Here is a 20,214-nt window from a genome sequence, read left to right on the forward strand (position 1 = left end):
AGACCACGGCCAGTCCTGTTAGAGGGAGCCGAGGTGGGGGTTGTGGACTATTACAAATACCTCAGACTGTGGCTGGACAACAAACTGGACTGGATAACACACACCAACCACCTGTATGCGAGACACTAAGGAGGATGTACTTAATAAGGAAGTTAGGGTCCTTCAACATCTGCAGCAAATTACTGCAGACTTTTTACCAGAATGTGGTTGCCCCACACCTGTCTGCCTTCCACTCTTCCAGTGATCAGGGATGCTGGCTAGACCCGAGATGAGTCCCATGAGAGTGTAAGCGGAGACGATCTTCATGGCTAATCTGCTGAAGAGGAGGAGGAGACATGACCCTGACGTACCCTTTTAACCACTTTGAGGAAAGAGCTGAGCAAAATTTTTAGCATTGGGAGTAATAACAACTTGTTGCTGGAGCATATACAAGGAACTGCTACATGAGCAGATCATCTGTAAGAAGCAACCTAAATAAACGCCTTATACTGGTGTGATTATAAAGCATAAATACCATAAATTAGTAAATATAATGTATAAATAGTCATCTAGCTGCAAAAACTTTCCTCTGATTAAAATAATGCAATGTTGAAAAGAAGCAAACAGCTATGAAGAAGCTATGTTTGTGTCACCACATTCCTAAAATATGATCCAGGAGGTCCAGTCCACAAACTCAGACTCTGAAATTACCATCACAATTTTACATTATTAGCACAATTCAAGAACGTCTTCACAGCTACCAAACTTAGCCACACTTGCTGCCATAACTTAACAAGTACTTTTTTTTAACCTTTTGTTTGAACAAATATGTAGTTATACAAAGACCAACCGCCTGTCCATTTTCATCTTCCTCAGTTCCATCCTCACTTTACTTTTGCTAATCTTTGAAACTTCCTGGTCGGCAGGCATATCTTCTACTCTTCTTTCTCTCTTATTTTCCCTAATAATGAACTCTTTAAAGTGCTCTTTAAATCTTCTCATTACACCTGTTGCACCTGTCAATGCATTTACCTGTAGATTTGTTCTTTCATTTATATTTAGATTTATATTTAATTATCATGCTTCTTTTACACAAATGTCTTTGTGACAGTTGGTTACCAATTAACTAAAACTACTTTTAAATAGGATAGATTATTCAAAATTATTTATTTAATTTGATGTCAGGAAGTGTTGTTAAGGTTTGGAATTGTATTTGAACCTTGGTTTGGTAAAATGTGCAATCACAGAAGAGTAAATTATTTACACGGTAGGTGGCAGAAGTGAGTTATGAGACGCCATGGATGTTTTGTTTCCTAACCTGCTCTAGGCTGGCTCTTCCTCGTCGCCAGCAGCTAAACTACATTCTTGCTGACAGCAGATGTTCTCAGAAGAACGTGCGTGTCAGCTGACAGGTTTATGATGCTAGCATGTTAACTTTGGTGTTAGCATACACCTACCAATCTAATTTAGTTTTTTATTGCGGTCGCGGTGTCTGAATCCCTCGGGGTTAACCCACCTGGTGGAGGTCTTATCGTGCAATTGGACTATTAATTATCTGAGCTACACAGGACGATTTGACAGAGAAACTAACAATGCAAGGTGCTGTATTAGCATTAGCAGGCTAGAAGCTAAACTGTAGAGATCTTCGTAGCAACTGTAGCTAACAGATGTCTAGCAGTTGCTGGTTTAGCTAAACCAGTGGACGTCTGCAGGGAGCACTAAAGTAGAAGTTTTAAGTTTAATGAAGAGTCTGTAGCCTGTTTACTTCTGCCAAGGTAAATGTTGATTAAATGGCAAAATCTGAGAAGGCTAATGGGCTCGAAATACACAGCAGCGCAGAGAAGTTGACAGATAATGGCAACTCGCACGGTTACGACCCAGAGGTGAGTCCAGTCCCCGAAGAAGAGAGGCAGGTGGACAAGTACGGGTTCACAGGAGGACCCCAGTCACACTCAGGAGACTTGTAAGTGCCAAACCATACCGCTAATAATCTATTCAACAAAATGACTAAAGATTGTTTTTGTTAATATTTCCAGAGACTGCGACAGCGTTATAAATGTAAATTTTCTTGCTTAAACCTGGGTGGATATCCTCTGTTGAACCACAGTGTTGAACATGTTTGTTGTTTTTTTCCACTGGAAAAAACATAAAGATAAAGACACGTGGACAACGACAAGGTCATAAAAAAACTCACCTTGTGTTGTTATTATTATTTTATAGTTTTAATATTATTACTGTTATTATTATTATTATTATTATTATTATTATTATTATTATTTGCAGTTTCTAACTTTTGGTGTTTACTAAACCCACCCGACGTGTTATATTTCCCTATTTATAATCTACAATAAGTTAATAGCAAGTTAATAAGGAGTCGATAATCGTGACATTTTAAGGGGTTTATCATTTTCAATTTAATTTATAATGTAATGGACATGTATAGTCTCTAAAATGTATACTGGGATTATTTTAAACATGTTAGTCGAAAAAAATACCAAAGATATGCATACCAAAGAAATGAGTTCTTGAACTGCTATACCTCTGTTGAGTGACGAAGGCCACATACATGTTAAATAAACCTGTTTTAAATGAACTGGAATAAATTTCCACCACAAAATTGTGGCCAAATTTCCATTCAGATCTCACCAAAAAAATAAAATAAACACGCTTTATTAATAAAATAAGTACTTAGTTGTTGTTGTGCTTGGTGTTCAATAAAGAATAATGTATAAAGAATTGATTTCATAAGTACACCTGGAAATAACCTGAAATTGAAAATTTTCCTGTTTCTCACACATACACACACACACACACACACACACACACACACACACACACACACACATATGCACTGCACGTAATCTTTATGTTGCTTTGGTTTGAAGTTATTGGTGAGATCAGAATGACTACCAGCTCATGGGTTGTCTTATATTGCAGCTGAGAGGCTGTAAATTTTATTATTTAAATCTGTCTGCTAAATGGATGGGCTTTATGTTTTGCAGGACAGCACAAGAAGATTGTGTGTGACACAAAGACAGCTGATAATAGCTTTGTAGTGAAGTGAGATAAGAATGTGTAAGAGGCTGTGGTGAACTGAATTAGGGGAAAGTTCTCCCTCAGCTTCCTGTTTTCCTTGTATTTTCCTGCTGACAGCAAATGTTCAGCTGCAGTGTCTCTGAGCCACTTTCCTGCCCACTCTGACGACAGAATTCTACTATTATAAGACACAGGAAGTGACTGAGTGCTGTGTAGCTGTTGCCATTGTATTTTAATGTAATTTGCTTCATTATGTCATGTCACCATAGTGCTGAAGAGGTCCCCATTAAGGTGTTGAGGCAGCGGGAGGCAAAATGGCTGGAGATGCTGAACAGTTGGGACAAGTGGATGGCCAAAAAACACAAGACGGTCTGTTTTATTAACCATATAAATTGATTTGTTTTGGTTTTTTTTTATATATTTCCTGCCTGCTCACAGGTTACTGTGCATGTGTTGAATAACAGGTGAAAGAACGATGTCAAAAGGGGATCCCTCCATCCCTGCGTGGTCGGGCCTGGCTCTACCTCACTGGAGGCAAAGTAAAAAGGGAGCAAAACCCGGGCAAGTTTGAGGTCAGTCGTAGATTTGTGTCTGCTGTTATTATAAAGCCATGAACCCTTTTCAGACACAAGCATCATTTATCTGCCATTCAAACACACTATTTAAAAGCCATGTAATGATGAGGGTTTTTATCATGATGCATGGGGGACCCATGATCACTTAATACAACCTGATCCTAATATTTTATATATACACGCACACAAAAACTTGTTGTTGTGTTAATTCTTGTTCATGGTTTGTAGAGATTTTCCTCTCACGGGTGCTCCTGATGATTGTCTGCTGTGTTTTCAGAGGGCCCTGACGATGTTTACTGTTTCTTTACAGGTGTAGCAGCTGTCTGTTTATTTTTCTGTTTGGGTTTAATTGCCTAGTTGCGGTTATTTAGGCCCGAGCACCTTGGCGGTGCGAAGGCCTATTGTAATTGCAGTGTTTATTATTATTATTATTATTAGGCCCGAGCACCTTGGCGGTGCGAAGGCCTATTGTAATTGCAGCGTTTATTATTATTATTATTATTATTATTAGGCCCGAGCACCTTGGCGGTGCGAAGGCCTATTGTAATTGCAGCGTTTATTATTATTATTATTATTATTATTAGGCCCGAGCACCTTGGCGGTGCGAAGGCCTATTGTAATTGCAGCGTTTATTATTATTATTATTATTATTATTATTATTATTATTATTCTCCTAATAAATGAATTGCTTTTTTGGAGGCCTGAACATGCTCAAAAACTCACCAAATTTTGCGTACCCCCCCAAGGGAATGCGAAAAATTTGATATTTTGAGGTGCTCCAGAATGTTTGGGCGAAACTGAATGAGAGCGCCACCTATTTTAGGTGCCCCGCCACTGCATGTCGTTAATCTTTATGAAAATTCATACACATGATCTACATGCTAGGGCGAACAAAAAATCCTCTTAATGTCATGGTGAAATGTCGACAGGAAGGCGGCCATTTTAGGTCAAAGTCAATATTTTGGCGTTTTAGCACCTCGCATTTTAACGAACTCGTCCTAGGGCTTTTATCCCACTGAGCCACAAATTGCTCAGGATGTTCAGGAGGCATGTGTGATTAAATGTTGTGTTATTTCTTCTAATAGGAGACTTAGTTTACGAGGGGCGGGGCCTCAAAGTTTGATGTCTCGCCAGGAAAAATTAAACGGATATAACTCCCACATAAAGCAAAATTTCTGCACCAAATTTGCTAGATATGATGGCAGTCCCCTCCTACAGAGTTCTATATGTCAATATTTTGATTATGAAATAGCCACGCCCCCTGGAGGTCAAAAGTGTTGTTTTTTGCTCACACACCCATAACTCTGGCTTGGTAGACACCACATGGCCCAAATTCACTCAGGCATCACAAAACATGTTGGTGAAGAGATCTGGTAAAGGACATTGCTCTACGCTGCACGGCGTGCCCGTGACGCCATGGCGAAGTTCCATGCGGCGGCGTGACATCATAAATCACTATAAAATTGTCAATTTTGATCTGATCACCCTAAAACTTATAGGGATTAATAAGGGATCAGTCCTGAACAGATTAATGTGACCATTGCTGGTGTCGACCTAAGCCCCGCCCACTTACAATAGGAAGTGGTTTTTTCCACGTTTGAGAGTCATGCTTCTAAGCAAATGGTCCAAAACACTTGAGCCTCCTCCAAAACATGTCAAACCCTTTCATGATGCCACAATAAAAACCTCAAGTCGCTACGCTAAACGGGACATGGCGAATGGCGGTCCAACGCCATGAAACAGGAAGTACCTGTGACCAAGCCATGGAACCTTGGACCGCCACCATACTTGTCATGACTGATGACAGTAAGGCCCTGAACTAAGCCCCATTGAAACATTATGGAATAAATGGAGCATGTCTCCATAGCGCCCCCTACAAAATTTCAATCAATCAGCCCCGCCCACTACATGGACCGACATGAATAAAATTCAGCACAGTTGGAGAACCTGCCAGTACCTTCAAAAAACTCTCTTGGACATATGGGCTAAATTCAACAGGAAGTCGGCCATTTTGAAAAAGGTGCCATTTTTGGGGTCATTTCTTTGCCATGCATTTTAAACAACTCCTCCTAGGGATATTGTCCAACTGACACCCAACTTGCACAGGATGCTCAGGAGGCATGTGTGATTTAAAGTTGTGTTATTTCTTCTAATAGAAGATTTAGTTTAGGAGGAGCGGGCCCTCAAAGTTTGATGTCTCATTAACAAAGACTTATTGCTAAAACTCCCACATAAAACAACATATCAGCACAGGAATCGACCCATTTGATGCCAGTTCCATGATGAACAAAATCTACAATGCAATAACATGACTATGAACTAGCCCCGCCCCTTGGCAACAACAAGTGTCTGATATCATGAACCAGGAAGTACCTGTAACAAAGCCATGAAATTGTTGATCTTCACCATACTTGCCATGAGTCATGACAGTTATGTACTTAATAGAATAAAATTACAACATAGTGGAAAAGATAGTAAATGGCTCCATAGCGCCCCCTACAATATTTCAATCAATCAGCCCCGCCCACTACATTGACTGACATGGATAAAATTCAGCACACTTATAGACCCTCCCAGTACCTTCAAAAAAGTCTCTTGGATATATGGGCTAAATCCAACAGGAAGTCGGCCATTTTGAAAAAGGTGCCATTTTTGGGGTCATTTCTGTCATTTTCTTTGCCATGCATTTTGAGGAACTTGTCCTAAGAATTTTGTCCAACTTTAACCCAAATGAGTCAGGATGCTCAAGAAGCATGTGTGATTAAAAGTTGTGCTATTTCTTTTAATAGGGGATATCGTTTAGGAGAGGCGGGGCAGCAAAGCAGATGTGATGCAATGAAAAGGAAAACAGACATAACTCCCCCAAAAAACAACCAACCTGCACCAAATTTGCTACAGATGATGCCAGGCATATCCTTCACATTTGTGCATGTCAATAATTAGATGATAAGTTAGCCCCGCCCCTTGGTGACAGGAAGTGACCGTTCATAAGGCATAAATGGCCTGAAGTGCAGTCTGGCTGCACTTTAGGTTGAGAGAGGCATGGGAAGGATGTTGCCAGGGGAGGCGGTGGCATTCTGCCGAGCGGCGCCATGGTGTGAGGGCCTATATCACCGCTTGCGGTTTTAATTATTATTATTATTATTCTCCTAATAAATGAATTGCTTTTTTGGAGGCCTGAACATGCTCAAAAACTCACCAAATTTTGCGTACCCCCCCAAGGGAATGCGAAAAATTTGATATTTTGAGGTGCTCCAGAATGTTTGGGCGAAACTGAATGAGAGCGCCACCTATTTTAGGTGCCCCGCCACTGCATGTCGTTAATCTTTATGAAAATTCATACACATGATCTACATGCTAGGGCGAGCAAAAAATCCTCTAAATGTCATGGTGAAATGTCGACAGGAAGGCGGCCATTTTAGGTCAAAGTCAATATTTTGGCGTTTTAGCACCTCGCATTTTAACGAACTCGTCCTAGAGCTTTTATCCCACTGAGCCACAAATTGCTCAGGATGTTCAGGAGGCATGTGTGATTAAATGTTGTGTTATTTCCTCTAATAGGAGACTTAGTTTACGAGGGGCGGGGCCTCAAAGTTTGATGTCTCGCCAGGAAAAATTAAACGGATATAACTCCCACATAAAGCAACATTTCTGCACCAAATTTGCTAGATATGATTGCAGTCCCCTCCTACAGAGTTCTATATATGTCAATATTTTGATTATGAAATAGCCACGCCCCCTGGAGGTCAAAAGTGTTGTTTTTTTCTCACACACCCATAACTCTGGCTTGGTGGACACCACATGGCCCAAATTCACTCAGGCATCACAAAACATGTTGGTGAAGAGATCTTATAAAGGACGTTGCTCTACGCTGCACGGCGTGCCCGTGACGCCATGGCGAAGTTCCATGCGGCGGCGTGACATCATAAATCACTATAAAATTGTCAATTTTGATCTGATCACCCTAAAACTTATAGGGATTAATAAGGGATCAGTCCTGAACAGATTACTGTGACCATTGCTGGTGTAGACCTAAACTCCGCCCACTTACAACAGGAAGTGTTTTTTTGCACGTTTGAGGGTCATGCTTCTAAGCAAATGGTCCAAAACACTTGAGCCTCCTCCAAAACATGTCAAACCCTTTCATGATGCCACAATAAAAACCTCAAGTCGCTACGCTAAACGGGACATGGCGAATGGCGGTCCAACGCCATGAAACAGGAAGTACCTGTGACCAAGCCATGGAACCTTGGACCGCAACCATACTTGCCATGACTGATGACAGTAAGGCCCTGAACTAAGCCCCATTGAAACATAATGGAATACATGGAGCATGTCTCTATAGCGCCCCCTACAAAATTTCAATCAATCAGCCCCGCCCACTACATGGACCGACATGGATAAAATTCAGCACAGTTGGAGAACCTTCCAGTACCTTCAAAAAAGTCTCTTGGACATATGGGCTAAATTCAACAGGAAGTCGGCCATTTTGAAAAAGGCGCCATTTTTGGGGTCATTTCTTTTCCATGCATTTTAAACAACTCCTCCTAGGGATATTGTCCAACTGACACCCAACTTGCACAGGATGCTCAGGAGGCATGTGTGATTTAAAGTTGTGTTATTTCTTCTAATAGAAGATTTAGTTTAGGAGGGGCGGGCCCTCAAAGTTTGATGTCTTATTAACAATGACTTATTGCTAAACCTCCCACATAAAACAACATATCAGCACAGGAATCGCCACATTTGATGCCAGTCCCATGATGAACAAAATCTACAATGCAATAATGGGACTATGAATTAGCCCCACCCCTTGGCAACAACAAGTGTCTGATATCGTGAACCAGGAAGTACCTGTAACAAAGCCATGAAATTGTTCATCTTCACCATACTTGTCATGAGTCATGACAGTTATGTCCTTAATAGAGTAAAATTACAATATAGTGGAGAACATCGTAAACGGCTCCATAGCGCCCCCTACAATATTTCAATCAATCAGCCCCGCCCACTGCATTGACTGACATTGATATGATTCGGGAAACTTGTAGACGCTCCCAGTACCTTCAAAAAAGTCTCTTGGACATATGGGCTAAATCAAACAGGGAGTCGGCCATTTTGAAAAAGGTGCCATTTTTGGGGTCATTTCTGTCATTTTCTTTGCCATGCATTTTGAGGAACTTCTCCTAAGAATGTTGTCCAACTTTAACCCAAATGAGTCAGGATGCTCAAGAGGCATGTGTGATTAAAAGTTGTGCTATTTCTTTTAATAGGGGATATCATTTAGGAGAGGCGGGGCAGCAAAGCTGATGTGATGCAACGAAAAGAAAAACTGACATAACTCCCCCAAAAAACAACCAACCTGCACCAAATTTGCTACAGATGATGCCAGTCATATCCTTCACATTTGTGCATGTCAATAATTAGATGATAAGTTAGCCCCGCCCCTTGGTGACAGGAAGTGACCCTTCATAAGACCTAAATGGTCTGAAGTGCAGTCTGGCTGCACTTTAGGTTGAGAGAGGCATGGGAAGGATGTTGGCAGGGGAGGCGGTGGCATTATGCCGAGCGGCGCCATGGTGCGAGGGCCTATATCACCGCCTGCGGTTTTAATTATTATTATTATTATTATTTTTATTCGGACACTTCGCGTGCTTTTTTGGAGGCCTGAACGTGCTCGAAAACTCACCAAATTTTGCGTACCCCCCCAAGGGAATACGAAAAATTTGATATTTTGAGGTGCTCCAGAATGTTTGGGCGAAACTGAATGAGAGCGCCACCTATTTTAGGTGCCCCGCCACTGCATGTCATTAATCTTTATGAACATTCATACACATGACCTACATGACAGGGCGAACAAAAAATCCTCTTAATGTCATGGTGAAATGTCGACAGGAAGGCGGCCATTTAAGGTCAAAGTCAATATTTTGGCGTTTTAGCACCTCGCATTTTAACGAACTCGTCCTAGAGCTTTTATCCCACTGAGCCACAAATTGCTCAGGATGTTCAGGAGGCATCTGTGATTAAATGTTGTGTTATTTCTTCTAATAGGAGACTTAGTTTACGAGGGGCGGGGCCTCAAAGTTTGATGTCTCGCCATGAAAAATTAAACGGATATAACTCCCACATAAAGCAACATTTCTGCACCAAATTTGCTAGATATGATGGCAGTGCCCTCCTACAGAGTTCTATATGTCAATATTTTGATTATGAAATAGCCACGCCCCCTGGAGGTCAAAAGTGTTGTTTTTTGCTCACACACCCATAACTCTGGCTTGGTGGACACCACATGGCCCAAATTCACTCAGGCATCAGAAAACATGTTGGTGAAGAGATCTGATAAAGGACGTTGCTCTACGCTGCACGGCGTGCCCGTGACGCCATGGCGAAGTTCCATGCGGCGGCGTGACATCATAAATCACTATAAAATTGTCAATTTTGATCTGAGCACCCTAAAACTTATAGGGATTAATAAGGGATCAGTCCTGAACAGATTAATGTGACCATTGCTGGTCTAGACCTAAGCCCCGCCCACTTACAACAGGAAGTGGTTTTTTCCACGTTTGAGGGTCATGCTTCTAAGCAAATGGTCCCAAACACTTGAGCCTCCTCCAAAACATGTCAAACCCTTTCATGATGCCACAATAAAAACCTCAAGTCGCTACGCTAAACGGGACATGGCGAATGGCGGCCCAACGCCATGAAACAGGAAGTACCTGTGACCAAGCCATGGAACCTTGGACCGCCACCATACTTGCCATGACTGATGACAGTAAGGCCCTGAACTAAGCCCCATTGAAACATTATGGAATAAATGGAGCATGTCTCCATAGCGCCCCCTACAAAATTTCAATCAATCAGCCCCGCCCACTACATGGACCGACATGGATAAAATTCAGCACAGTTGGAGAACCTTCCAGTACCTTCAAAAAAGTCTCTTGGACATATGGGCTAAATCCAACAGGAAGTCGGCCATTTTGAAAAAGGTGCCATTTTTGGGGTCATTTCTTTGCCATGCATTTTAAACAACTCCTCCTAGGGATATTGTCCAACTGACACCCAACTTGCACAGGATGCTCAGGGGGCATGTGTGATTTAAAGTTGTGCTATTTCTTCTAATAGAAGATTTAGTTTAGGAGGGGCGGGCCCTCAAAGTTTTATGTCTCATTAACAAAGACTTATTGCTAAAACTCCCACATAAAACAACATATCAGCACAGGAATCGACACATTTGATGCCAGTCCCATGATGAACAAAATCTAAAATGCAATGATATGACTATGAACTAGCCCCACCCCTTGGCAACAACAAGTGTCTGATATCATGAACCAGGAAGTACCTGTAACAAAGCCATGAAATTGTTGATCTTCACCATACTTGCCATGAGTCATGACAGTTATGTACTTAATAGAGTAAAATTACAATATAGTGGAAAAGATAGTAAATGGCTCCATAGCGCCCCCTACAATATTTCAATCAATCAGCCCCGCCCACTGCATTGACTGACATGGATATGATTCAGCACAGTTGTAGACCCTCCCAGTACCTTCAAAAAAGTCTCTTGGACATATGGGCTAAATAAAACAGGAAGTCGGCCATTTTGAATAAGGTGCCATTTTCGGGGTCATTTCTGTCATTTGCTTTGCCATGCATTTTGATTAAGTCCTGCTAAGAATTTTATCTAACTTTAATCCAAATGAGTCAGGATGCTCAAGAGACATGTGTGATTAAAAGTTGTGCTATTTCTTTTAATAGGGGATATCATTTAGGAGAGGCGGGGCAGCAAAGCAGATGTGATGCAGTGAAAAGGAAAACTGACATAACTCCCACAAAAAACAACCAACCTGCACCAAATTTGCTACAGATGATGCCAGTCATATCCTTCACATTTGTGCATGTCAATAATTAGATGATAAGTTAGCCCCGCCCCTTGGTGACAGGAAGTGACCCTTCATAAGGCCTTAATGGCCTGAAGTGCAGTCTGGCTGCACTTTAGGTTGAGAGAGGCATGGGAAGGATGTTGCCAGGGGAGGCGGTGGCATTATGCCGAGCGGCGCCATGGTGCGAGGGCCTATATCACCGCTTGCGGTTTTAATTTCTACCTTTTGTTTCTTTCTCTCCTTTTAACGTCTACTCTTTTTTTCTGTCCTCTGTTTACCCTCTCCCGTCTGTTCTTCGGTCTGGTCGAACCTTGTCTAAATTGGGCAATAAACTAATAATAATAATAATAATAATAATAATAATAATAATAATAATAATAAATAATTACTTAATTAAGAATAACTTTTAAGATTCAAGGGGCGCCTCATATCCAAAAGGTTTCTCTTTAAGGAACTGGACGAGCAGCCAGGAGATCCTAAATGGGTTGATGTCATTGAGAGGGACCTTCATCGACAGTTCCCCTTCCATGAAATGTTTGCTGCAAGAGGAGGTCACGGGTACATACTTTTTTAAAGCACTTTTTCTGATTATTATCATTATCTTAGTGAGATGAACGGAGTTTATTAAGGTGATAAAGTTAATGTTTTCCTGTGCAGGCAGCAGGACCTGTTTCGAGTGCTGAAGGCTTATTCTGTTCATCGACCTGAAGAGGGTTATTGTCAGGCTCAGGCTCCCATCGCTGCTGTACTCCTGATGCATATGCCAGCTGAGGTGAATGCAATTCAGCCAATGTTCCTAATGCTCTTTTAATTGTGGAACATTTCTGGGATTTTTATATGGTTTCTTTTACATGTTTTTGTGACATACTGTGTTTTCTGTAAAGATTATGTTGCACGGTGATTTGCTATTATTGACACCTGTCCTTATGCCTTCTTTTTTATGATTATAGGATGCTTTCTGGGTTCTTGTCCAGATTTGTGAAAAATACCTTCCTGGATATTACAGCACAGGACTGGTATGTCATAAAAGGCCTCAATAACCTCAGCAACAGATTGTCATTTATTATCTATCTCAGCCCTACTAATCCATGAATATGTTGTCTTTTTTAAGCCAAAATGCACCAATATTGTTTTAATGGCAACCAGCTGAAATTTGAAAGACTCATGTTTTTGCACAAAAAAAAAAGAAATTTTCTCATATATTTTTTAAACTTTTTTTCTCAGCAAAGAATATATACTGATTAAAAATGTAAGGGTTTTTTTGTGCTTCAACCAAACCAAATTCTCAGAAATAACCAGTATGTTCTTCAGTTTTGGGTCAAAACATTTTTTTGTTTAAGTGGCTGGCATGCATTGCTAGAGGTGGTGTCAGACTGGTCAGGCAAGTATGTCTCAAGCATGATACTGAGATGCTAGTGATCTAATAACACAAGGTGTTGACCTACAAGGACAAGATAATCAAACAATCAGATTAGGCAAAGAAGAGTCTGTTGTCTCCCTCTGCTGACTGCTGTGTCATGTGTCAATAGGAGGCAATCCAGCTGGATGGGGAGATCCTGTATGCTCTGCTGAAGAAAGTGTCTCCTGTGGCCCACCGTCACTTAAAGACACACAAACTGGAACCAACCTTATATATGACTGAATGGTTCATGTGTGCCTTCTCTCGCACTCTGCCGTGGGCCTCGGTGCTTCGAGTTTGGGACATGTTTCTCTGTGAGGGTAAGGGGAGCACATAAATTATTTACTGTTACACAACCATGGTTTGAAATGAGAGAAAAACACCATTTTTCTGGCCTTATGCAACCACCTTACAAGAGACTTAGTGTGTTATTAGTCACAAACTGAATGGAAATTACTTTGAGCTCATGGAGCTTTGTCAGATGTGGCCTTTTGTTGTTGTTTGAGAAATACCACGGGTGAGTTTGGGTGCATACCATGCAAGCATTTCCTGCGTTTGCGTCAAGTCAGTTTGTGGAAAAAAAAGACTAGTAAGATGAGTATGACAATGACTGGAATGTTGTTTCAACAAGTTGAAAGTTTGACACTTTAGGGAATTGTATTTTTTAATGTGTTTATTTGACTATACACTGCCAATGGAAAATTACTGTATGGATGGTATGTTTCTGATGGCAACAACTTATTTAACCATAACTGATGCAGTAAGTAGCTTGTCATTGCTTAAACAACCATGTTGGAAGACACGTTAAGTTTGTGGACAATATGATTATCTATTTCATCATCATCTAAGGATATTGCACAAATTAATTAAATTTGGTGAAGAACTGTCCAACATATTATTAAAAACAGCAAGAATAGTTGGTGATCATCGTCTTCAAGTAAAACAAAAAGGATTGAACAAATAATGGATTATTATGATCAGCAATCACTTAAACATTTGATGAAATCAAATCATAGAAATATTAATGGTAGAACTCAGAGCTGTGTTTACTAGTGAGTCAGAACATTTTCACATTTATGAATACAAAGAAATTTTTCAAGAATTGCGACCTAACATCTGTGTAGCTGTAATAGAACCACCAATCTGTGAAGCTAACCAGAGATAAAGGCTTCAGTTAGTGAGAGAGCATAAAGATTGGTCTCTGCAGCATGAAGAAAGGTTATGTGGTCTGATGACCCAGCATGCCTGGTGTCTACTGTGCATGTTTTTGCCTCTTGTGGGTAATGTGACACTGCTCTTGTGGGAACGGCCAGCTAGTGTCAGATTAAGCAAAGACGAGTCTGTTGTCTCCCTCTGCTGACTGCTGTGTAATGCATCACTTAGAGACAATCCAGCTTGATGGGAAGATCATGTAAGTTATTCTAAATTTTGGTATAAGGATATGATAGGGCCTTGTGGCAACCTTTCAAGGTTGCATTCTACCTCGCCCTGTAATTACAGTGGTTATTTGTGAATTTCTGTGACTTTTTAGTGTTTTAATATTTTGAGTGAAGTCAGATTCCTTCTCTGTTTTGCAAGTGCTCTTGTCAAAATGAAGATGCTGCATTTTTTTTTATTGTTAATGTTTACAGAGGACTTCGGAGTCAATTTCTTTCCAAACAATTACATAATTATGGGAAATGCTTCTGTGGCTGCATGGGTATTATCTTTCTATGAATAATTCCACATACTCTGACATGGATTTTAACCCTGTTGTGGACTTTTCTGACAGGACAAAAGATAAGTCCTGACGTTGAATTATTATTTGTGCCTGTAAGACTATTCTACCTCTCAAGAGAATTTCCACAAATATTCATCACTGTTAATATTTACCATGAAGCTGACATTAGAGCTGCCATGGATATCTTTAAATGGAGTCATAACTTTCAGTTCATTTCTCCAAACAATCCTCATTTTATTTTGGGTGATTTTAGTATTGGGGATTTTAATAATTGTGATCTCAAGAAATCTCTGACTTACTTTTACCAATATGTCGCCTGCCACGCTTGCTGTAACAGAACCCTTCATTTATGTTATGGCCCTGTCAAGGGGGCATATAAATCTATAGCAGGACCTGCGTTGGGATTTTGGGATCACAATACAGTGCACCTTTTACTGGCTACACTATATCTGTGTTTAAAAGAAGAAAAAATATGTGAAGCAAGTCAAAGTTTGGACAGATAATAGTTCTCTTGCATTACAACCTTGCTTTGATTGTACAGATTGGTCCTTTTTCCAGGAGAATTCCTGTGATCTGGATGAAATGACTGATGTGGTGTGCATCGATATTTTGTTTTGTAAAGACTCTGATCCCCTCTTGAGTTATTACAATATTCCCAAACAATAAACTCTGGCTTTACAGGGACATTAGGGATCTGGCAGGAGGAAAAATGGTTTCAGAGAGGAGAAATAACATAAAGAAAGGGAATGAAAAAGGAAGTGAGATCTAAAATACACAAGTCTAAATGATAGTGTAAGGATAAGACAGAAGCTGAATTTAGCATCGGTAGAATTAAGAGAGCTTGGTTTGGAATGAAAACCATGAAGAAAATGCAGACAAAGAGTAACTGCACTGTTTGATTGGATGGTTTTAATTCAGATAAATACTTAACAGATAACCTTAATAACTTGTTTTGAAATCTTAATCATACTGAACAATTGGATTTTTTATAGACTACTACTCTTCCATCCTCCTTTAATCTTAAAGAGGTGCCCAACTAATTGAGGCATATTAGGGTAAAGAGCCCTGGACTAGGATCTGTGGAAAGGTGCTAAATTTATGCGCCAATCAGCTAAGTGTAATCATTTATTAGGTTTTCCTGCAATCTTTAAAGCTGCAGACAGTTCCCAAGATTTGGAAACATTCAGTGATTACCACAGTGCCTAAGTGCAGCTCCGCTGCTTTAATAAATGGTTTTAGACCTGTAGTGTTGACCTCTCTTGTAATAATAGCCTCTGAAAAGATCATTAAGAAGGAAGTCTTATCCCAGGCTGAACACCACCTTGACCCATTTCAAGTTGCATATGGAGTGGGTAGAGGTGTGGAGGATGCTGTGGTTACTCTGTTGCATTTGTTGTTTTAACCCTTGGAAGGCACTAAAACTCATGCCAGAGTTTTGTTTGTGGATTTTTCATCTGCATTTGCCACAATACAACCTTATTTATTAGCTGAAAGGTTTATTGAATTTTAAAACTTGATTCTAATTTGTAACATTAGTAATTTTAGAAACAGATGGATTGTAAATGTTGCTAATAACATGGCCATTGTTAGCCTGCTTCAGGGTGGTGTGACAGTACATAGGCAGGTGGATGATGGCTTTGTCAGCTGGTGTGATAATTCTTTCCTCCAAATAAATTAGTCTAAAACCAAAGACATGATGGCTGATTTTTAGAAAGTCTCCACTACCATGATTAAAATGTTCTAAATGTGTATTGTTCTCTGTTTTCTATGGGGTGTTGTTCTCAGGAGTGAAGGTCATCTTTAGAGTGGGTCTGGTTCTCCTGAAATGCATGTTGGGATCCCAGGAGAAACTGAAGGCCTGCCAGGGTTTCTACGAAACAGTGACGTTGCTACGATCACCACAGCCACAATACATGCATGAAGCCTTCCTGGTGCCCCAGGTACACTGATGCTCACTCTAGTTATGTGTGCTGTACATTTTCTTGCTTTGACCTTACACTTGGTGCATACTCAGCAGCTTTGCTGATGCAAAATACAACATCCTTGACATTTCCCTCCTGAGGTTGTGGGAAGACCAATGTAATTATGTAAACTTGCAGATGTTTCACACGGATGATCTGTGTGTTTCAGGTAATAGAGTTGTCAGTGTCTGAGCGGGACATTGAGAGGGAACACAACACTCAGCTGCGCCGCTGGAAGGAGACACACGGAGATCTACATTGTAAGTCCCCTCCAAGGATGCACGGTGCAAAGGCTATTATTGCTGCCGAGCCACCTAGCCGACAGGATCTGAGACAGAGACCTACCATCATCGTTCAGTCTCCTCTGGATCCCAAGCCAAATGAGAAGCAAGCAGAAGAGGTCGGGGAAATAAAGACTGCAGAAGAAAATGGGCATACAAGAGACCTCCTTCCCCAGGACACTGTTAATCCATACTCTGCTCCCAGTGACCCGTCACCACTTCTCAAAAACATGACTGAGCAGGGGTCCAAACAGAGTCTTAACAGTTCTGAGCATGACACCTACTTGTAGTTGGAGCAAGTTTAAACCAGTTTACAAGGATAAATAAATCCAGCCAGCTCTATTTTAGCAGTGACGCTCATCGGTTTTTCTGTCTGCAGAGTTTTACAGGGCATGAAAAACCTGAAGTATGCGTGGCAGTCATAACCAATCTCTGAAATGCTAGGACTATTTTTATACCCCTAACGCTCTGGAAACATCTAAAGCTGAACATATTGCAATTATACAGACGACCAACGCGCTACAGTCATTTCAAACAACATTTTCGGTGTTATTTCATTCTTTGAGGTTTCTGGTTCTTGCACCTTTTAAGAATATTTATTAGTCCTGAATATTAAGCTACAGCGTGTGGGAAGCTTTTATGATAACATTGAACTTTGATGTGCTTAATCCAAGAATTTGTGAGCATGGCAGTAAGGTTTTAACCAGTGGGAATGTGAAGCCAAAGGCCTCTTAGGATTGAACATTTAGGAATATAACTTACTTCTCTTGCTGCTATTTATTTGTTCAAAGCAGTGCTAACTTGTTTTTAATCACGTCTTAAGAGTTCTTTAAAATCAATGAGATCTTTAAAGTCTTCCTCTTTGCCTACATTAGACACTAAAATGCCAACACTGGGATATGTATTTATCCTGCTTTGCTAGACATTCACTCTAATAATCAGACACACGAGCCCCTTCCACTTAGCAAACACAAGTACAATCAGTATCTGCTCCTAACACACATTGCTGCCTCACTGACTTTGAACATGCTGCTTGAAAAGGGCTTCATTTAATCAGGTTGTGTGTTCAGCACAGCGTGCTGCATCTAGAAGTCTGTGTTTGCTGCCACTGGACACATGGGGGCATCCTGACATCATCCCTCAGTTTCAGCAGTGGAAGTGGGGGGGAGACAAAAAGTGTCCAAGGGGGAGGCTTTGAGAGGGAACACCAAGTTCAGCTGCATGGCTGGAAGAGGAGAAAGTAACATCTCAGGATGTAACACTCCAGTGAAGGAACAAAGAACAGAGAAGTTTTGTGCTATTAAGCCAAAGATTTGTATCCATGTTTGTAAGAGATATATACAAGTAAAATCATGTTTTGCAGATTTTTATCAGTTTGGGACCAAAGAGAATTTATATTTGTTATTAATGAAGTGTGCAAAATTTCAATGTTAAGCATTTTGTTAAATCCGAATCAAACGTTTGTAATTAAGTTGATTTAAAACATCCAAGGATTATTATGCAGAAAAGTGCCATATATCAGCTTCTAAAAGCAAAGTATATAAAGTAAAAGTGATCACAGTAATGACAAAATTGTGTGATTACAAATTTTTATGTGTGAATGAAGGAAATTGTTTGAAATGAAGTCTCAAACAATTGACATTTTACAGTCGAGTAAGCTGTTTTGATTATTTTATCTCAGAGAAGAAATTATGAAAACTGTTGCCGGTGTGTGTGATTTTAATCACTGTGGGGATGTCTGACAGATATGCTGTAGGTTTTATTTTCTCCATCAATACATTTTCTATACCTGCTTATTCCAATGCCGGGTTGTGGCGTCTCGCTTTTTTCTTTTAATTTTCGATTGCCTGCTGTGCCCTTGGAAGTTGTTTGAAGATACATTGAAGATTTTTTTTTAGAATTAAATAGACATATTTTCTTTCACATTTCTTAAAAGACGAAAGATTGAGTTTGACCTACATGCTTGTTGAACTCCTGTTAGGAGCTTTCTGCTGTCCAGTAGCATGTAAATGGTGCCGCTGAAAGTGAATAGAGGAATAATTTTTGAAAGATTATATCTAGCCATATATATTTTTTTATTTAACATCAGTAGCCATGAAAAGATGCAAACCCCCTTTAGTCATTAAGATACTACTTATTATTATTCTTACAACACTTGTATTTGAAGACCAATGTGTTGGGTTTAGAGGAATCTATTTCCAGAGTAGGAACCATTTTTGTCATCTATATCTGGAGACTGCAGCTTGCCCTTCACAATGTGCTGGGTCATTATGTTTTTATAGAGTCTACCTTTTATATTTATCATGACTCTCCATAGCGTTTCTCTCAGGCTTGAATTGATTCATGTGGCTTCAGTTTGCATTTTCACAGGCAGATGTAACTAAATCTTACACACCTCTTCTTTCAAAGAACATCTGTTCAAGCGGCTATTTGTGGAAAATGCAACGTGTCTTACTGTTTTACTAAGTAAGGCTATTTCTGATTTTGTTGCTCTTGAGACTAAATCTAATGTCATTCCAATCAATAAAACTTGAAATTATTTTGCCCCTTCGGATTGTATGGTCAGTATTTGTTGTGTTTTAGCCTGTATTTGTTTTTTAATCAAGGAAAATAAAACGGGTAAAGGTATTCCACAGATGGGAGCAAACAGGCAGCTTTTAAATGTGCCCTGTGTTAGCATTCAGCAAACTCGCAACCGTCCACCCTCCCTCTCTCGCTCCCTCACCCACGCACCAGCACACTTCCTTGGACACCTGTTTCTCCAGCTCTTTCAGCTCTCTGAGGAATTTGCATCTCAAATAGGGCAAATTCCCACAGCACCATCTGAAGCGCCTCGCGCAGCCATTGGCCTTTGGTGTCTGAATAAAGTCTTCTGCGTACATACAGGCCTTCTTATTCTGCCTTTGCCCATTCAGCTGCAGTCTAAGAACATGGCAGCCTGCATGGTTCTCTTCTACATTTTAATTTACCCAAGCAGTGACGTGCCAGCACCTCTCAGCCCGTTTTCAGATAAACTATTACCTTTCTCAGTTAAACTGTGAATAGTTTCAAGCCTTTTTGTTTGAGACATGCCACCATGTGTTTGACTTGGAACAAATTAAAGATATGATTTTAGTTGAGCACACCCAGCAGTCAGATGCAATTATAAACATTATTTAGATTCCCCACGTCACACTCGTAACAGGAAATCTTCCAGCCTTCATTGTTGCTGCTTGCCATTCTTGTAAAGGACTTGTGTGTGTTTTGTCACGAGATGCCTGTCATTACAGCATTTTTCTTTGTCCCCTCATTTATTGTTACCGCTTTTCTGAGAATTACCATCTGTAAACAACACAAACTTTTCTGTCCTTGTCACATCCCAACTCCTCCCCTCACCTCAATCCAACCCC

At 40.4% G+C, this 20,214-nt stretch overlaps 1 protein-coding gene across 1 annotated transcript; it reads left to right on the forward strand.

The window, feature by feature from the left end:
• Window positions 1-1,358: 1,358 nt before the first annotated feature.
• LOC306768219 (TBC1 domain family member 10A-like) lies at window positions 1,359-19,246 on the forward strand. Its single transcript, XM_079256478.1, has 9 exons — window positions 1,359-1,942; window positions 3,285-3,384; window positions 3,480-3,587; window positions 11,916-12,022; window positions 12,122-12,236; window positions 12,415-12,480; window positions 12,994-13,183; window positions 16,369-16,523; window positions 16,714-19,246. The coding sequence occupies exons 1-9, from the start codon at window positions 1,770-1,772 to the stop codon at window positions 17,113-17,115; spliced, it is 1,416 nt and encodes a 471-aa protein (XP_079112604.1). The 5' UTR covers window positions 1,359-1,769; the 3' UTR covers window positions 17,116-19,246.
• The last annotated feature ends 968 nt before the right edge of the window (window positions 19,247-20,214 follow it).

This window comes from Telmatherina bonti (genome assembly GCF_933228915.1).
Source record: "Telmatherina bonti genome assembly, chromosome: 17".
In the NCBI taxonomy this organism is placed as follows: Eukaryota; Metazoa; Chordata; class Actinopteri; order Atheriniformes; family Telmatherinidae; genus Telmatherina; species Telmatherina bonti.

Coding starts and splice junctions, on each gene's coding strand:
- LOC306768219 (XM_079256478.1), top strand. CDS start 1,770: ATGGCAAAATCTGAGAAGGCTAATGGGCTCGAAATACACAGCAGCGCA. Junction 1,943..3,284: donor CAGTCACACTCAGGAGACTT/GTAAGTGCCAAA, acceptor ATGTCACCATAG/TGCTGAAGAGGTCCCCATTA. Junction 12,481..12,993: donor GATATTACAGCACAGGACTG/GTATGTCATAAA, acceptor ATGTGTCAATAG/GAGGCAATCCAGCTGGATGG.